Source organism: Heptranchias perlo, chromosome 5 (assembly GCF_035084215.1).
Source record: "Heptranchias perlo isolate sHepPer1 chromosome 5, sHepPer1.hap1, whole genome shotgun sequence".
Lineage (NCBI taxonomy): Eukaryota > Metazoa > Chordata > Chondrichthyes > Hexanchiformes > Hexanchidae > Heptranchias > Heptranchias perlo.
The window spans coordinates 127,353,589-127,373,895 of NC_090329.1; the positions used below are offsets into that span (position 1 = coordinate 127,353,589).

Sequence of the window (20,307 nt, forward strand, 5' to 3'; positions counted from 1 at the left end):
ATACCCTGCTGCTTCATTGCTTTATTTTATTTTTTGGTATTTTTGTTGCTCCACGCATACTATAAAACTAGTTATTTTCCTAAAATATACTTAGCAGGACTGTGATGTTTAGTAGGAATGTACCAGAGCAGAAATTACTAATTTAGTTCATCTGACCAGCCCCAGAGTTCAAAAAACAGAATATTCATTTCACTACCTATATTCCTCTTAAAAATTACAGCTGTTAAAAGCCTTAATCATCTCCCTGTACAGACCATTTTAAGTATTCACCAGCCTCTCTGAAGCAGTTATCTATCTCTTCACCTTCTCACCTCTGAGCTTCGTCCCATCTCCCCTCGTTGTCCATCTCGGGACCATGATAAACCACTTCGCCAAGTTCAATTTGTTGTTACCATTAAGGATCTTGCACACCTCAACAAAATCTCCTCTAGTGTAGACTCAGCTTCTAAATTCTCTCCTTGTAACTTCGGTGTCTGATCAGACAAGTAGCACTTTGCTCCTTTTCCTGTGCCACAGTGTTCTTTCTGACAGTCAGAACTCCAGATACAGATGAACTAATGCCATATATAGGTTCAGTATCATGTGTTTTGTGCTCTCATTCATGCACTATACAGCCAATATTTTATTTGACTATTTACCATTGCTGCACACCCAATTTATAGCTTCAGTAATCTGCCCAATACCCTAAATCCTTTTTCTGTATTGTATCCTATAAACGAACAGCATTTAGTTCACAGTTCCAAAGTTCATTCTCCTTCCCTAGTTTTGTCACTTTGTACTTAATGGTTTTGAATTTAATTTGCCATTTCTCAGTCCAGCTTTCCGATCTATCCAGATCTCTCTGTACCCGACCAGCCTGCTCTCGACTATTTGCATCGTCCTCCCTGCCTCCACCTTAGTGTCATTTTGACAGTCTTGTTTCAATCCCCATTTGCAAATCATTAATCTGCAATGCAAATATCAAAGATCCCAACACTGGTCCTTGGGGCACCTCAGTCACTTTCCACCACTTCGGCACAGCCCATCCATGACCACCTGCAATCTCCTTTAATGTAGTCAGCTGCAAACCATTCAATAACAGCCCACCTAACCTGTGCTTCCCTACTTTGTGGACAAACCACCAATGCGGTGCTGTATCAAAAGCCTTGCTGAGGTCTAGATAAACAATGTCCACAGAGTTTCCATTAGTCACAAGCTCTGATACTTCCTCAAAGAATTCGGACAGGCTTATCAGGAATGCTCTTGCCCCATAAAGCCATATTTCACTGTACCTTTCAGGATAACAGCTAGCATTTTACTCACGACAAATAATCGAGGACCATCTTTTAATTTTAGACAAATGTTATGTTCTCTTCTCCAATCTTTTGGTGCAGCTCCAGATTCTAATGATTCCCTGCCAGAACATTGCCGAGGCCAGACCAAGGAGGGATGGCAGGTTCCCTTCCTTGAATGACATTAGTGAGCCAGTTAGCTTTTTACGATAATCCAGCAGCTATCATTGTCATTTTTCCTGGTGCTGGTCCACAAATTAACACGTTTATTGAATTCACTTTCACAACTTGCCATGATGGGATTTGAACTAGTCATCTCTGGGTTACCAAAATAATACTATAACCTCTACATTATAGTACCCTATGTATAAGTGCCCTTATGTGCAGGCGATGTAGCCCCAAGTGTTCTGTGTCAGCAGAGAAAATTCAATAAATTGTGTGGCGAGGGGCCAGCTGTGGGAGGGGTTGGGGGGTGCGGCGAGGGGCCAGCTGTGGGAGGGGTTGGGGGGTGCGGCGAGGGGCCAGCTGTGGGAGGGGTTGAGGGGTGCGGCGAGGGGCCGGCTGTGGGAGGGGTTGGGGGGGGAGAGCGTGCGGCGAGGGGCCGGCTGTGGGAGGGGTTGGGGGGGGGAGAGCGTGCGGCGAGGGGCCGGCTGTGGGGGGGGGGGCCGTGCGGCGAGGGGCCGGCTGTGGGGGGGGGGGGCCGTGCGGCGAGGGGCCGGCGGTGGGGGGGGGGGCCGTGCGGCGAGGGGCCGGCGGTGGGAGGGGGGGCGTGCGGCGAGGGGCCGGCTGTGGGAGGGGGGGCGTGCGGCGAGGGGCCGGCTGTGGGAGGGGGGGCGTGCGGCGAGGGGCCGGCTGTGGGAGGGGGGGCGTGCGGCGAGGGGCCGGCTGTGGGAGGGGGGGGGCGTGCGGCGAGGGACCGGCTGTGGGAGGGGTGGGGGGGGCGTGTGGGGGGGGGGGGGGTGGGGGCGTGCGGCGAGGGGCCGGCTGTGGGAGGGGTGGGGGGGGGGCGTGTGGGGGGGGGGGGGTGGGGGCGTGCGGCGAGGGGCCGGCTGTGGGATGGGTGGGGGCAGCGTGCGGCGAGGGGCCGGCTGTGGGAGGGGTGGGGGGGGCGTGCGGCGAGGGGCCGGCTGTGGGAGGGGTGGGGGGGGCGTGCGGCGAGGGGCCAGCTGTGGGAGGGGTGGGGGGGGTGCGTGCGGCGAGGGGCCGGCTGTGGGAGGGGTGGGGGCGTGCGGCGAGGGGCCGGCTGTGGGGGTGGCGTGTGGATTTAAGTCCCCAGTTTTCCCGGTTAAGTTGGAGTAGCTGTCCGTGCCAGATAAAGATCTTGCTATTGTGTGTCCTGTTTCCTCTTTCCACGTTTTTTTAAATATATTTCAGGCGAAAAGCCGAGCGTAGTCGGATCTACTATTCTAAAGAAGAAACGCCAGTTATGATTAATCCCAAGCCCTGCGGTCAGCTGTGCTGTTGTGTTGTTAAAGGCTGTGAGCAGGTATGTGCAGTAACTTTAGTAAGGGAGCTGCTGCTCATTGCAATAATGAATTTTCCTATGAATCTGAAATTTGTCAGCAGATAATGGGTTAACACTGCTATGAAAATCATCTCAGGAAGTACAGGACAACACCAGTGACTACTTTGTAAATATCTGTCACGTACTCTTCCTGGGAAGGCCTTCCTGAAGGCACTGGACTGTTCATGTATCATCTGTTTGCTAGCCATAGTAAGAACATACGAATTAAGAGCGAGAGTTGGCCATTCGGCCCCTCGAGCCTGCTCTGCCATTTGATAAGATCATGGCTGATTTGATTGCAACCTCAACCCTACTTTCCCATCTACTTACTATAACCTTTGACTCCCTTATTAATCAGGAATCTGTCTAACTCAGCCTTAAAAATATTTAGTGACCCTGCCTCCACCGCTCTCTGAGGAAGGGAGTTCCACAGACTCTCAACCCTCTGAGAAAAAATTCTCCTCATCTCTGTCTTAAATGGGAGACCCCTTATTTTTAAACTGTGGCCCCTAGTTCTAGTCTCTCCCACAAGGTGAAACATCCTCTCAGCATCTACCCCTTCTAGTCCCCTCAGGATCTTATATGTTTCAATAAGATCACCTCTCATTCTTCTAAACTCCAGTGTATACAGGCCCAACTTGTCCAACCTTTCCTCATAAGATTAACCCCCTCATCCCAGGAATCAGTCAAGTGAACCTTCTCTGAACCGCATCCAAAGCAATTATGTCCTTAAATAAGGAGACCAAAACTGCACACAGTATTCTAGATGTGGCCTCACCAATGCCCTGTACAACTGTAGCAAAACATCTCTACTTTAAATTCCATTCCCCTTGCAATAAATGACAACATTCCATTTGCCTAATCACTTGCTGAACCTGCATACTAACTTTTTGTGATTAATGTACTAGGACACCCAGATCCCTCTGTACCTCAGAGTTCTGCATTCTCTGTCTATTTAAATAATATACTGCTTTTCTATTCCTCCTGCCAAAGTGGACAAGTTCACATTTTCCCACATTGTACTCCATCTGCCAAATTTTTGCCCACTCATTTAACCCATCTATATCCCTTTGCAGACTCCTTGTGTCCTCTTCACAACTTACTTTCCTACCTACCTTTGTGTTATCAGCAAATTTAACAACCGTACGTTCGGTCCCTTCATCCAAGTCATTGATATAGATTGTAAATAGTTGAAGCCCGAGCACTGATCTCTGTGGCACTGCACTCGTTACATCTTGCCAATCTGAAAATGACCCATTTATGCCTACTCTCTGTTTCCTGTTAGCTAACCAATTCTTTATCCATGCTAACATGTTACCCCCTACACCATGAGCTCTTATTTTGTGTACTAGCCTTTGATGTGGCACCTTGTCATACGCCTTCTGGAAATCCACAGGATCCCCTTTATCCACGTTGCTTGTTACTTCCTCAAAGAACGCTAATAAATTAGTCAAACATGATTTCCCTTTCACAAAGCCGTATTGACTCTGTCTGATTGCATTGAGATTTTCTAAGTGCCCTGCTATAACCGCCATTCTAGCATTTTCTCTATAACAGATGTTAAGCTAACTGGCCTGTAGTTTCCTGCTTTCTTGAATAGAGGAGTTACATTTGCTATTTTCCAATCTGATGGGGCCCTTCCAGAATCTAGGGAATTTTGGAAAATTAATACCAATGCATCTACTATCTCTGCAGCCACCTCTTTTAAGATCCTAGGATGAAGTCCATCAGGACCTGGGGACTCGTCAGTTTTTAGTTCTAATAATTTTTTTCGAACCCTTTTCCTGGTGATTGTAAATGTTTTAAGTTCCTCCCTCCCATTCACCTCTTGATTCACAATTATTTCTGGCACGTTATTTGTATCCTCTACAGTGAAGACAGGCAAAATATCTGTTCAGTTCATCTGCCATTTCCTTATTCTCCATTATTAATTCCCCAGACACACACACTAGAGGACTAACGCTCACTTTACTTACTCTTTTCCTTTTTAAATACCTGTAGAAACTCTTTCTATCTGTGTTTATATTGCTAGCTAGCTTTCTCACGTACTCTAATTTCTCCCTCCTTTTTATTCTTTTAGTCATTCTTTGCTGTTTTTTATATTCTGTCCAATCTTCTGACCTGCCACTAATCTTCACGGAATTGTATACTTTTTCTTTCAATTTGATACTATCTTTAACTTCCTTTGTTAGCCACGGATGGTACGTCCTTCCCCTAGAGTCTTTCTTTCTCACTGGAATGTATCTTTGTGTGTTATGAAATATCTCATTAAATGTCTGCCACTGCATCTCTACTGACCTATCCCTTAACCTAATTTCCCAGTTCACTTTAGCCAACTCTGTCTTCATGCCCTTATAATTGCCCTTATTTAAGTTTGAAACACTAGTCTTAGACTTACTCTTCTCTCCCTCTAACTGAATGCGAAATTCAATCATATTGTGATTGCTGCTACCTTAGAGGCTCCTTTACAATGAGGTCATCAATTAATCCTGTCCTATTACCAAATCCAGAATAGCCTACTCTCTGGTTGGCTCTAGAACGTGCTGCTCTAAGAAACTGTCCCGAAAGCACTCTATGAACTCATCTTCTAGGCTACCTTTGCCAATCAGATTCTTCCAATCTATATGTAGATTAAAATCACCCATGATTATCGCTGTTCCTTTCTCACAAGCCCCCATTATTTCTTCCTGTATACCCTGTCCTACAGTGTGGTTACTGTTATGGGGCCTATAAACTACTCCCACAAGTGACTTCTTGCCTTTACTATTTCTTATCTCTACCCAAACTGATTCTACATCTTGGTTTTTACAACTAAGGTCATTTCTCAATTAAGGATGACTTGAGTATAATAAACAGAGCTACCCCTCCACCTTTTCCTAGCTACCTGTCCTTCCTGTTCTTGTAATTAGAGCCAGACCTTTCAGGAGTGAGATTAGAAAACATTTCTACACACAAAGGGTGGTAGAAGTTTGGAACGCTCTTCCGCAAACGGCAATTGATACTAGCTCAATTGCTAAATTTAAATTTGAGATAGATAGCTTTTTGGCAACCAAAGGTATTAAGGGATATGGGCCAAAATGCAGGTATATGGAGCTAGATCACAGATCAGCCATGATCTTATCAAATGGCGGAGCAGGCACAAGGGGCTGAATGGCCTACTCCTGTTCCTACGTTCCGAAATGTCAAGTACCCTTGAATATTCAGGTTCCAGCCTTTGTCATCTTGCAGCCATGTCTCTGTAATGGCTATCAGATCGTACATATTTATTTCTATTTGAGCTTCAGTTCATCCATTTTGTTACGACTGCTACATGCATTCAGATACAAAACTGTTAGTGCTGACTTTTTACTATTTTTGCAACCTCTAGCCTTCTGGTGCTCTCAAGTTTGCATGCTTTGTCCCTTCCTGCCATTCTGATCATCATGTCCCTTATTGCTACCTTGCTCCCTTGCCTTTTTAAAAAATTATCACATCTTCCCTTACTTGATTCCTCACCCCCATTATTTAGTTTAAAGCAGTCTCTACCGCCCTAGTTATATGATTCGCCAGAACACTAGCCCCAGCAAGGTTCAGATGAAGCCCGTCCCAATGGTACAGTTCCCACTTTCCCCAGTACTGGTGCCAGTGCCCCATGAATCAAAACCCATTTCTCCCACACCAATCTTTGAGCCACGAATTTAACTCTCTAATCTTATTTACCTATGCCAAAGGAGGAAATAGCCAGGGTTCACACACCTGATTGCTGTCCAGTGACCCCTGCTGGAAAGTGTCTGCGTGTGTGTCTACGCACATGGTGAAGATTGAAAGTGAGATGAAGTTGCCTCAAGCCCCCTTCACATGGGATCCTCAGTTATGAGAGAGGAGATATCCTGTCTGCCTGCACTGCATACAACCCTGAATCACTGAAGTGAAAAGGCAGTGTGTTTCCATAATGCCCATCTGTTTCCCCTTAACTAGTGTAGGTGAATTGACGTTCGTGGAGGGTGGCGGGAAGATTACATGATTTCTATTTTGCTACAAATTAACAGCTTTAGTAATGTGTGTCTGCTAAAGGCAGTAAACTTATATCTGCCAAAGTACTGTGCTTTTTTTTTCGGTTGAGATTCCCTTGTCTGTAGTAACGGAGAATGTTTTTTTGGCTACAGGAAAATGCAGTGGAATATTACACTAAATTAGAACAAAAACTGAAGGAGGAGTACGTAAAAGAGAAGGAAAAAGTGTATGAGAAACCACTTGGTATGGCTTTCGTAACGTTCCACAATGAAGCTGCAGCAGCTCGGTGAGTTAAGCTTACAAATCTGAGCATTGTAGACAAATCCAAAGAAATGGAGTGCCCGTATTCTCTGGGTTACTCCCGGTGTTTGGAAGATAGGAGGAGTTCACCAAGAAAATGGCAGATGTTAACGAGTGGCTGGCAGCATGATGAGAGCAGTAATGTAACCTTCAACGGGTCAGATCAAAGCTCTGCAGTCCTGCCACATCCAGTCGTGAATGGTGGTGGACAATTAAACAATTAATGGGAGGAGGAGGCTCCGTGAACATCCCCATCCTCCGTGATGGCGGAGTCCAGCACGTGAGTGCAAAAGACAAAGCTGAACTGTTTGCAGCCATCTTCAGCCAGAAGTGCCGAATGGATGATCTATCTCGGCCTCCTCCTGATACCCCCGCCATCACAGAAGCCAGTCTTCAGCCAATTCGATTCACTCCACATGATATCGAGAAACGGCTGAGTGCACTGGATACAGCAAAGGCTATGGGCCCCGACAACATCCCGGCTGTAGTGCTGAAGACTTGTGCTCCAGAACTAGCCGCGCCTCTAGCCAAACTGTTCCAGTACAGCTACAACACTGGCATCTACCCGACAATGTGGAAAATTGCCCAGGTATGTCCTGTCCACAAAAAGCAGGACAAATCCAATCTGGCCAATTACCACCCCATCAGTCTACTCTCAATCATCAGCAAAGTGATGGCACTGTCGACGACACCTTCCATCAAGCGGCACTTACTCACCAATAACTTGCTTACTGATGCTCCGTTTGGGTTCCACCAGGACCACTCGGCTCCAGACCTCATTACAGCCTTTGTCCAAATATGGACAAAAGAGCTAAATTCCAGAGGTGAGGTGAGAGTAACTGCACTTGACATCAAGGCAGCATTTGAACTAGTTTGGCACTAAGGAGTCCTAGTAAAATTGAAGTCAATGGGAATCGGGAAAAACTCTCCAGTGGCTGGAGTCATACCAAGCACAAAGGAAGATGGTAGTGATTGTTGGAGGCCAATCATCTCAGCCCCAGGGCATTGCTGCAGGAGTTCCTCAGGGTAGTTCCTAGGCCCAACCATCTTCAGCTGCTCCATCATAAGGTCAGAAATGGGGATGTTTGCTGATGATTGCAGAGTGTTCAGTTCCATTCCCAACCCCTCAGATAATGAAGTCCGTGCCCGCTTGGGCTGATAAGTGGCCAAGTAACAATCGCGCCCAACAAGTGCCAGGCAATGACCATCTCCAACAGAAGAGAGTCTAACTGCTTCCCTTTGACATTCAACAGCATTACCATCGCCGAAAACCCCACCATCAATATCCTGGGGGTCACCATTGGCCAGAAACTGTACTGGACCAGCCATATAAATACTGTGGCTACAAGAGCAGGTCAGAGGCTGGGTATTCTGCGGCGAGTGACTCACCTCCTGACTCCCCAAAACCATCTACAAGGCACAAGTCAGGAGTGTGATGGAATACTCTCCACTTGCGTGATTGAGTGCAGCTCCAACAACACTCAAGAAGCTCAACACAATGCAGGACAAAGCAGCCGCTTGATTGGCAGCCCATCCACCACCCTAAACATTCGCTCCCTCCACCACCGGCGCACAGTGGCTGCAGTGTGTACCATCCACAGGATGCACTGCAGCAACTCGCCACGGTTTCTTCGACAGCACCTCCCAAACCTGCGACCTCTACCACCTAGAAGGACAAGGACAAGGGCAGCAGGCACATGGGAACAACACCACCTGCACGTTCCCCTCCAAGTCACACACCATCCCGACTTGGAAATATATCGCCGTTCCTTCATTGTCGCTGGGTCAAAATCCTGGAACTCCCTACCTAACAGCACAGTGGGAGAACCTTCACCACCCTGACTGCAGTGGTTCAAGGCGGTGGCTCACCACCACCTTCTCAAAGGCAAATAGGGATGGGCAATAAATGCTGGCCTTGCCAGCGATGCCCACATCCCATGAACGAATAATAAAAAAATAACTGGGAACAAATTCCGAACCAGGAAGGACAGGCTACACCCAAACCAGGGAGGAATAAAGAGACTTGTGAGGGACATTGAGGCATCTGTTAAAATTGTTGATAGGTTGGGAGGGGGTGGGGGGTCGCGGGTCGGCAGAGGGTAGGAAGGAAACAGGATCCAGGATGAGACAGACAGTGAGGGAGAAAATATTTTAACAAGCAAGCATGGACACAAACTCAGAGGTATCATGAACTGGAGACTAGGAATGAGCAGATACTTGGGGTCTAGAAGGGCTTAGATCTATATTAAAACGTACACACATGAATGCTACAAGATGCCAGAACTGGAAGCTGGTATAGCAGAAAACAACTATGATGTAGTGGGAATATCAGAGACCTGGCTGAATACTGAGGATGGAAGTGAATGCAATATTCAGGCATTTTAAACATTCAAAAAAGACAACGGAGTGGACAGATGATAGGTGGTATAGCCCTGTAGGTCAGGGACATCTGGAAAGTAAACAAAATTGATCCTGTGAAAGGAAGAGAGCTACAGAACAAACAAACTCTGGATAAACGTCTCTAATAAGAACTAATCCAAGCTAACAGTTGGGGGGCATATTACAGATCCTCAAGCTGGCAAAAGGAGGACGACAGAGCGATAGGAGAAGTACGAGTACAGTAAAGTTATTTTAATAGAAAGCTTCAGTCAAACTGGGAAAATCAAATATTATAAGATCAGACTTGGTAAATGTGGTGCTCAATTGTTTAATGACCCATGTACATTAAGGCAGTGCTGCTCTAGTATTTGTAAAGGATCCAGATGATGCACAGGAACGTTTTTAAAGGTGGGAGTGTAGGTAGAAAAGGCAAATAGGATCCATACATAGAGGCATTGAATATAAATGCAAGAATTTGGTTAGGCTGCAGTTGGAATATTGTGTGCAGTTTTGGGCACCCCATTATAGGAAGCATATTAAAGCCATGGAATGGATACAGTGAAGATTGACTAGAATCATACCAGGAATGAGAGGTTATATTTATGATAAATTCAAATTGCCTTTTTTATTGGAGAGAGAAGTTAAGGGGGGGTGGAATTTAATAGTTGTTAAGATTGTGAAAAGTTTAGAGAGGGTAAATAGTGAGATTGATTCCACTGGTTCATGAATCAGTAACAAGGAGGAATAGACGAAGGATTATCATTGGAAGGGAAAAGTTCAAAGAATGTTACTAGAATATGGATTGCCATTGAGGTAGACTTGTAACATTGTTTAAAAGGGAATAGGATAAGTATTTGAAAATGAAGTTAAAATGTCGAGTAACGGCTTTGAAATGGAAGTGGAGTAAACAGATCCAGTTGAAGTACTTGTACCAACCGACATGCAACGGATTGAATGGTCTCCTCCTGTGCTGAAACTTCTATAATTCTAAGGTTCAAACTTGGGATCTTCTGTATACTTTAGCATCACATCTTCCATTGAATTTACACACCAAAACACTGGGGAACATAGAAGATGGTTGTTGTTTTAAAGCTCAGATAGTGTCATTCGATCCTTTATAATTTTCTTGTAATGATTCCCTTATATTTATGCTCTGTAGCATGAGTTATTATTTCTCAGAATTTGACTGCAGATTACTGAAATTTAGTCTTGCTATGACATCGCCCTTTTAAAACTTCAACGAGAATGTTCTTGTGCATCAATTGCTTAGAATGTCATGACCATTGCTGTCTTGGCATTGATGTTATAAATTAAGTAGAAACCAAATCCATAGTATATTTTATGATGCGATTACCAGGCTGTGATTGCACTATGCTCAGATGGCTCGTCTGGGGGTGTGATAAACACTCAGTTCCATTTATGTATATATGTCCTGCAAAAATAACACAGGTTTTCAAGACTTTCAAGGACATGATTCATCTTGAGATTGATGGTCACTGGCCATTCTTGGGTTTCATGATGTCAGCTTGGCCCTCATGTTGTCCTGCACGTAATGCCCTCTAGGCTGTGTGTCACCCTGTGCATTACGCATTGCAGTCTGTTTGTGACTGTACATTGCAGGCTTTGAAACCTGAATCCGTGGAGCATAGAGTATCCATGAAGAGATCCAATGGCGTTAGTGATGTCATCACATTTCTGTCCAACTGGATCGTGTTGCTACTTACTAACAAGTTTTTTGTATGCAATTTGTTTTTGGGTCAGTGTGTAAGTTCATTACCATTCCACCAAAACAAGCTACTGAGAAAGGTATAGGTGTTGGGGTTAGGGCCCGACTTGAAATGCATACACACTTTTGTATAGTGCGCTTAGCTGCAAGTTGATAAAGGGCCAAGCTTAAGGGCACCCCAAGTGTATGCAAGAGATTAGCTAACTATAACCACGCACCTTACCAGCACAGATCACTAATGAGCTTCTTACTGCTTGCCCAGCACGGATCACCGTACCCATTAAGGGATTAACTTGTAGGTTTATCTGGAGCCATGAGAGTAATGAGTTCCCAACGTTAAAGGGACAGGCCAGCTTACACACACCTAAAACCTTAACAGCGGAATAATAAGTTGTGCGTTACATATTATGCCCCTGGCCTTATAAAATAGTGCATCATCCAACTTAACATGGGAGATTTAGCTTTGTTTTTAAACCTGATTTTGTTCCTACAGAATTCTCAAAGACTTCAACGCCTGTAAGTGTCAGGGCTGTATGTTCAGTGGAGAGCCTCAGCGATCCGCGAACAGCGAGTTTCTCCATGCTTCAAACTGGACTGTGAGCTATGCCCCTGATCCCCACAACATTTACTGGTAAGCCAATGCTTTGTGCTGGTCTTAATGGCAGGTACCTTTTTTATGGCCCTGCTTTCAAACCTGAACTATAAATCAAATGATAATTGGTCACATACATTTAGAGAGCTGGCAAGGCTGCATTTATTTCTTATCCCTATTTGCGCTGAGAAGGCTGTGTTGAGCCGCCTTGACCCGCTACAGTCCATGTGGTGATTGCATTAGGTAGGGAATTCTAGGGTTGTGACCCAACAACAGTGAAAGAATAGTGTGTGACTTGCAGGGGAAATTGGAGCTGGTGGTATAACCGTGACATTGCTACTTTCGTCTTCTGGGTGGTATAGATTGAAGGGCTGAGAACTGCTGTCAAAATAAGCAGGCTTTTAGTCACACTGTTGGACTGCTCTCCCAACCTGGGCTCTCCAAATGTTGAAGAGGACTTTGCAAGATCAATTGGGCTAGGATTGCCTAAGTCTTGTCCTGATCCAGTGCCTGGGTCATTGACAATAGATCCATCCGATATTTCTCTTATTCTGTTTTGTCGTGGTTGTTTTACAGCCGAGTGGCTTGCAAGACCACTTCAGAGGACATTGACTCAACCACGTATTGTGAACTGGCATTAAATGTAGGCCAGATGAGCAAAGGGTGGCAGATTCCCTTCCCTGAAGGTCATTAGTGAATCAGTTTGATTTTTATGATTATTCGGCAGCTTTGATCATTTTTCTGATGCTAAGGGAAAAAATATTACAAGATTTATTGAATTCAATTGCACAGCTTCTCTTGGTGGGATTGTGATTCGTGACCTCTGGGTCGTTGGTCCAGTACCCTAACCACTGGGCTACTGCAACCACCACCCAGGCTTCAACAATGTTGGTAGAGCTCTGATGCTGCTCCTCACTTTGTGGGGAAGTGCCTGGTCTGCCGTAGATGAGGTTGAGAATGCAGTGGATGGAGAGCTGCGGATGCAAGCTCACATCCCACAGTGTGTCCCTGGGGGGAAAAAAAATCAAAGATAAATTCTCAAAGGTGAAATAAAACAAAGCAGTGTAGATTTTTTTTTCCTGCTATCTTTATCTTAAAGCATCTCACGTGACATCCCCACTGAGAACTGCCCAGACTCACTCGGGGAAAGCAGGTTAGCGTTCAAACATGAGAGGCATCTTATCTAGGACAGGAACCCTTATTTTAAAAAAAAGTTGCAATACTACCTCGTCCTGCAGTGTAGGTCCCAATTTAGCGGAAGGCAAATGTTCATGCTAGAGGTGAGATTATTGCTTTTGTCTCAATTGGGGTGTGGTGTTTACTGCCAGAACTTGCCAATCAATGGCTCACTTCCACTTTGCAACCTGTTAAATCTGCCAATATGCTCAGCTGCCGGCGGCCCTGGTGACTGATGAGTGGCTTCCTGGAGTACAGTAAATTTATTTCAGCCTCAGAGGATAAGTGGCTACCACCCAGCAGGTTTTGGCACCAAGCCTGATTGACCAAGACACACCCACTGCTAGCACCTCATCACTGGAGCCTCCCAACCACACTGGTGCGCCTGGGAATTGGATAGAATGAGAGAAGGGCAGAACATGAGGAATTGGGTGAGCAAGAGAGGATACCCAGAATTAGGAATTGGGCAGGCAGAATAAGTATCGAGAATTGGGCAGAAGTTGATATTGGAGGTGAGATTATTGCCTTTGCCTCTGTCATTGGCTAATACCCAGTTTGCAGCCAGTTAGTGGACAGGTGGGTACTTGCCGACCAGATGTCAGTAGTTTGGGACAACTGGATGAGGTTAATGCATCAATCTTGCTTCACCCAAATATTTCACTCAGTCAGCAAGTGTATCCTGGAAGATCTGATGAGAGCTGGGTGGCTGGTGGCCTTAAGGTAACAATTATAGTAAATAGAATCTTTTTATTTACACAGGGAGCACTTGTCATTGAGGGGGATTTCATGGTGGCTTCGCTGCTTCATCATCAACTGTATCCTTTTTCTTCTACTCTTCTTCTTGACCACTCCTGCTATTATCATCACTACAATGGACAAGTTCAATGTCACAAAGCCAGTCGAATATTTAAATGTGAGTTTACCTATTAACAATTTTTTTTTAAAAGAAACATTACCTTATTTCCTTCTACCCCCTGCCCTGTTCCTGGCTGGGTTGTGGGGGGGCAGAGGATGTAATCTCACTGACCTCTGCCAATGCAGCTGTCATTCGAACATACAAAAAGGACAGGAATAGAGCAGCTGGTCCATCTTGCCTGCCCCTTCCTGGAACTTACACCATCACTCCCACATGCACACTTGTCTCCCACGTGTATGTTCGTCCCCCACCACAGTCTCCTGGGAGAGGCAAGGAAAAGACCTTATGCCAATTTAGGAAAAAAACTCTGCCTTTTCAAGCGAGCCCCAGGAGACCACAGTGATGACACTAATCTCCAATGTCCCACCTACTTACTACATGTTTGCCACTAGCAGGAATCCATTCGGCTGCCTTTTGAATAATTACAATGAATCCACACTCGCTGGGCATATGGGCAACTTGTTCCATAGGTCGCAAACTCTGCGAAAAGAAGTACCTCCTGACATCTAACCTAGTTCTCCGCCTTCATAACTTGTCCCCTGATCCTCCCCAACCTGCCCGGCTTACATAGCCTATCAACGTGGACTGAGCCTAAGCCTTTCATTATTTTAAACATTTCAATCATATCTCCTCAGAGTCTGTGCTTGTCCGAAGCAAAAAGCCCCAGCTGTCTAAGCCTGTCGTGATAATTAAGGACTCTTATTCTAGTTATGAATCGAGTGGCCCACCGCTGAACCTTTTCCATGACGTTGATATCCCCCACCATGTGAGGGGATCAAAACTGTCAAGCAGACTACAAAATATACACTTGGTCAAGGGTGTCTGGCTCTCCTGTTTATCTCCCCTTCTGTGGAAATGATAGAATTCAGAGCCATTCGGCCCATCGTGCATGGTGAAATGATGAAAGGCAGTAATACCATGTGCACCTGATGCCTTTAAACCTCATTGTACGTCGTGCTGTAATTCATAAGGTCTGGCCAAGGAAAGGCTTTATGGCCCATCAAACCTCCCTCCCTTTCCACAATCCAGGAATTACTTATTTTAACACTCGGGATTACAGCCAATGGTGATTGAAGCATACATCTGCCTTCAGCTCCGACCCCTTAGGGTGAATGTGCCTTTAGATTGGTAGTTGGAGGTCAGTGTCAGAATTTGCGCCATGCTGATCAATAATTACCACTTGACAGTGGTAAGTCCTGACCTTTTGACCTTTTGACTCTACACAAACATTTAAACTTACTTTTCCATTTTTGTCTCTGCAGAATCCCATCATAACACAGTTTTTCCCAACACTCCTGCTGTGGAGTTTCTCCGCACTTCTCCCAACCATAGTTTACTACTCAGGATTTTTTGAAGCACATTGGACAAGGTATTTTCATTTAATTCTACATTTCTATTGTGGGTTTTTAAATTTTCTTTAGAAGTTTTCTGTTCTATGTGCCTGTGACAATTTTGTTTGAGGTAACTATTCAAATTTTGGGATCTGATATTAACTGAATTGTTTGAGGGTTTTTTTGGTATATTTTGTTCTCGTTAAATGAGGTGCTAGGGAACAGAATGTTCTTGAATGTTGTATTGTCAGAGGGGCTATCCTTTCAGATGTTAAACCAAGGCCCTGACTGCCTGCTCTGTTGGATATTATGATCCCATGGCACTATTCAGAGAAGAGCAGGGTTCTCCCAATACCCTAACAATCATTCCTTCAACAAATACCACCAAATAAAAACAGACTAACTGGCCATTCATCTAATTCCTGTTGGTGGGATCTTGCTGAACACCGAATAAATATTGCCCCTGCCTACGGAACAGTTGGCGCACTTCAAAAACTGTGAAGTACTTGGGAACATTTTGACATGAAGAGGAGTCATATAAATGCAAGTAATGTTATCAAGTATATGGGGCATCTCTACTATGTGCCTTTATAGGAGACGGAAAGTCACAGGATATTCTTTCTCTTCAAAATGCCCCTCTATCTGAAACATATGCAAAACTAAATATTCTCCATTAAAATAATGTTGATTTTGCTGCCGATCAGATCTACTTTCCTCCCCAACCATGGTGGGAGGCATCAGTTAAGGGAGGGGCTAGGTCCTGAGCAGCTCCATTTATTTCAATACTGGCCGGCAACTTGGAGTGGCCAGGTAGTCAATCCGGAGATTTTCAATCCAGAGATTTCGAATCCAAGAAAAGATCTACTGCGTACTCAGCCTGGAGAATGCATGCTAGAGTCATTGGTACTTCAGAACTGTGTACCCGGGCCAAGGCTAGTTTGCTGATCTCGTGTAAGTTCTTGTGTACCAACAATAGCCATCATACTCGCCCCCACTGAGTGAGATCAAGTTACGACTGTTTGAAATGGACTAGCCAAATGGTGCTGAAGGCGAGGAGGCAAAAGTGGAAAGCAGAATCTTTACTCCTCCACTAATTCTGCACACTGGGCCAAAAGGCCTCTATCATTCTATGATTCTAATCACCATCCTAATAGCCCATCTGTATCTTACCATCCTCTGTTATTCCTGTTACGCCCAACCCAGGAAGTGACTAGGGTTGTCACCTAAGAGTGACATTCCTTTTTTTTTGCCCACACAACTTAGCTTTTCATATCATCCCTCATGTCTGAGTGAGTTGATGAATCTCTTTCCAGATTAACATGGTTTGATGCGCTTCCAGGCCCTAGTGTTGAGCGAGGTCGGAAATAACGGACACGGAGAGTTTAGTTGGTGGTACCCGGCTAAGAGTGGAAGTAAACATTCCAGTTTTGGCAGCGTAAAAGATGAGGGAATATGTTAGTCAAAAGAATCAAATCTGTGCCCAAAATGCAAAATATGAATCATTCTGGAGCCCAAGCATCTGGGTCAATGGGTGTTTAGGTGGGAAAGGAAAAGATTCCATTTAATGGGTGTTTAGGTGGGAAAGGAAGAGATTCCATTTCATGGGTGTTCAGCTGGAGATGGTCAGTATTGTACTTCCTCTAATCTTGGTAACCATCTGATACAACTTAAACTTTGGCAGTATACGCTTGCTGTCAAGCTTGAATACAGTATCCATCTTTGCAGTTCCTTGAAGCCAGTGTTTCAAGATAAGAATCTAATGTACGTAGTTCATAAGCCTCGCTGTTTTCCTTTTGGATTACAAGGCCCCCATCTCCAGTACACTGAGAAATGTTGTTTAATCAGGATTTCTGTGGCCTGCAGATAAAAGTAAGCCAATTTACAAATCTCTACCACGACCAACTTAGGTAGTTGTTCAGCGATTCCTCCAAATAAACCATTACTTATGGCAAAAAAAATGCTGATAATTAGATGGTTTATTTATAGAATAATGGAATCACCCCCAGGTTGTTTTATTCTTCATATAAACCATCTGAACCCCTCAATTAGATTCCAGCCCTGGCTACTTTTCTCTACTACCAACTGTCTCCTTAAAACCTTCTCCCCTGCCCACTCCAACCTCACCTCTAACAAGTGCAAGCAGTTCGTTGACTACTTTGTCAATAACATTCCTTTTTCTCACCAAGTAAAAGCTCCCACCCCGGTTCTCTTCTGCCTGAGCCCTGAATCCAAGTCTTTCTCTAGTTTCTCTCCTATCTCCCCTCAACTTCCCTTCCTTGCTCCCATGTTAGGTGACATTGTAAATGGTTCCCTGTCCTCAGCTACTGTCCCTTTCCCTTAACCTCTCTGTCCCTGCAAACTGCCACCCATCTCCAACCTCCCTCTAGTCCTTTAACATGTTGCTTCCCAAATCCCTGCCCATCTTACCCGCAACTCCATGAATCTTTCCAGTTTCAGATTTCAGCCCCTGACACAACAACATAAGGGCTTTCACCAGTGTTGCAAAAGGACATCCTCTGTAACTTTGACCATGATGCAGTATTCCTCCTCGACCTTCCTGCAGCCTTTGACGAGATCAACCACACCATCCTCCTCCAATACCTCTCCTCCGTTGCCTATCCATTCATAGCCAGAGCATCTCCAGCAATAGCTTCTCTTCCCGCTGCTGCAGCATTGCCTTTTGAGTGCCCCAAGGTTCTGTCCTTAGCCCCCTCAACTTCATGATGCCCCTATTGTCTGAAGACATGGTCAGCTTCCACATGTACACTGACGACACCCAGCTCTCCCTCTCCATCACCTCTCACTGCCCCTCTACTGCTTCTGTAATGGCAGACTGCTTGTCCGACATCCAGTCTTGGAAGAGGCACAATTTCCTCCATTTAAACATTAGAAGATCAAAGCCATCATCTTCGGCCACCATCACAAGCTGCATACCCTTGCCATGATTCCGTCGCTCTTCCCAGCCACTGTCACTGTCTCAAACAGATTTTTTGCAACCTTGGCATCCTATTTGACCCCGAGCCAATTTCCAAACCCATATCCACTCCACAGTGCTAAACCTCCACCTCTAACATCACCTGCCTCCCCCACACCTCAGTCCACCATGCCTTATATCCTCTCCTGGCTGGCTGACCATCGACCACCCTTTGTAAACTTCAGCTCATCCAAAACTCTGCTACCCCTATTCCATCCCACATCACATCCTGCTCACCTCACTGACCTACATTTAGCTCCCACCTCAAATTTAAATCCCTTCATTGGCTCCTCTTCCCCATCTCTAATTTCCTCCAGCCCCACAACCCCTCTTCCCTCTTTCCCCCCCCCCCCCCCCCCCAATTCCTCTGATTCTGGCCTCTTGTGTTTCCCCTATGCCTTGGCCCCACCATTGACAGCAGTGCCTTCAGCTGCTTAGGCCCCACGCTCTAGAATTCCCTCCCTAAAACTGTCCACTTCTCTCTCCTTTTTAAGACCCTCCTTAACAACCCCCTCTCTTTGACCAAGTTTTTGGATTTCCCTCCTAATATCTCCTGGCTTGGCAACTGTTCCAGCATCTGCTGGCAGGTCAAGATCAACCATCAACATCCTGGGGGTCACCATTGACCAGAAACTTAACTGGACCAGCCATATAAATAATGTGGCTACAACACGTCAGAGGCTGGGTATTCTGCGGCGAGTGACTCGCCTCCTGACTCCCCAAAGCCTTTCCACCATCTACAAGGCACAAGTCAGGAGTGTGATGGAATACTCTCCACTTGCCTGGATGAGTGCAGCTCCAACAACACTCAAGAAGCTCGACACCATCCAGGACAAAGCAGCCCACTTAATTGGCACCCCATCCACCACCCTAAACATTCACTCCCTTCGCCACCGCTGCACTGGCTGCAGTGTGTACCATCCACAGGATGCACTGCAGCAACTCGCCAAGGCTTCTTCGACAGCACCTCCCAAACCTGCGACCTCTACCACCTAGAAGGACAAGGACAAGGATAAGGGCAGCAGGCACATGGGAATAACACCACCTGCACATTCCCCTCCAAGTCACACACCATCCCAACTTGGAAATATATCGCCGTTCCTTCATCGTCGCTGGGTCAAAATCCTAGAACTCCCTTCCTAACAGCACTGTGGGAGAACCTTCACCACACGGACTGCAGTGGTTCAAGAAGGCAACTCACCACCACCTTCTCAAGGGCAATTAGGGATGGGCAATAAATGCCGGCCTCGCCAGCGACGCCCACATCCCATGAACGAATAAAAAAAATGATGATTTTGAGTGCACCCTTGGAGACGTGTGTAGGCTGGGCTGACCTCCCCACCGCCCCCCCAGACCAAGGAGAATAGCAGGGATGTGTGGGTGGGTGTATATTAGTCGGAGGGGAGAAAGATTTTGAGTTGCATGTTTTTATTAAGGAAAGAAAATTTGCATTTACACACCTTTCACGACCTCCTAATGTGTTAAAGTGCTTCATACCCAATTAAGTTCCTAAATGTAATTGCTGTTGAAATGTAGCAAACCTGGCAGACAAATTGTGCACAGCATGGTCCCACAAATAGCAATAAGATGATGAGAAATTGATCTGTCTTCGGTCATGTCCATTGAGGGGTAAATATTAGCCAGGTCACCGGGAGAACTCCCCTGCTTTATGAGAAGTGCCGGGGACCTTTTATGTCCACCTGAACGGTGCCGTCTTTTCGACGCGAGAACGTCTCATCCGAAAGACAGCTGCCTCCTGCAGTGCCGTACACCTTCAGTACAAAGGTCAGCCTAGATTATGTGCTCTAGTCTCTGGATGTGGAGCTTGAATCCGCAGCCTTCTAACTCGGGCGAGCGTGCTACAACGGAGGCCTGCAAATCCTTGTAGGTTTTAATCACTGCAACATCTCTTGCAGGTCAGGGGAAAATCGAACAACAATGCACAAATGCTACACCTTCCTTATATTCATGGTCTTGATTCTACCATCACTGGGTCTCAGCAGGTGAGTCGATTCTCGTGTTTAAAAAGACGATTCAATGTGCAGGAGCCCCAGCGGTTCTCCACACACACATGCAGTCTCTGCTCCACCAGTCTGGCGACAGTGCCAGCCCTTCGGTGTCTGGGTAAGTACAAAGAATGGGGAG

The 20,307-nt window shown here is 45.7% G+C and overlaps 1 protein-coding gene across 4 annotated transcripts in view; it reads left to right on the plus strand.

The window, feature by feature from the left end:
- Window positions 1-20,307, plus strand: part of LOC137322096 (CSC1-like protein 2) — a 187,698-nt gene that overhangs the window by 133,873 nt on the left and 33,518 nt on the right. For all 4 annotated transcript variants that reach the window (XM_067985179.1, XM_067985182.1, XM_067985181.1 and 1 more), the window contains 6 exons: window positions 2,646-2,757; window positions 6,921-7,054; window positions 11,667-11,804; window positions 13,701-13,854; window positions 15,120-15,226; window positions 20,079-20,165. In XM_067985179.1, coding sequence (XP_067841280.1) covers window positions 2,646-2,757; window positions 6,921-7,054; window positions 11,667-11,804; window positions 13,701-13,854; window positions 15,120-15,226; window positions 20,079-20,165 — 732 coding nt within the window. The remainder of the gene's footprint in view (window positions 1-2,645; window positions 2,758-6,920; window positions 7,055-11,666; window positions 11,805-13,700; window positions 13,855-15,119; window positions 15,227-20,078; window positions 20,166-20,307) is intronic.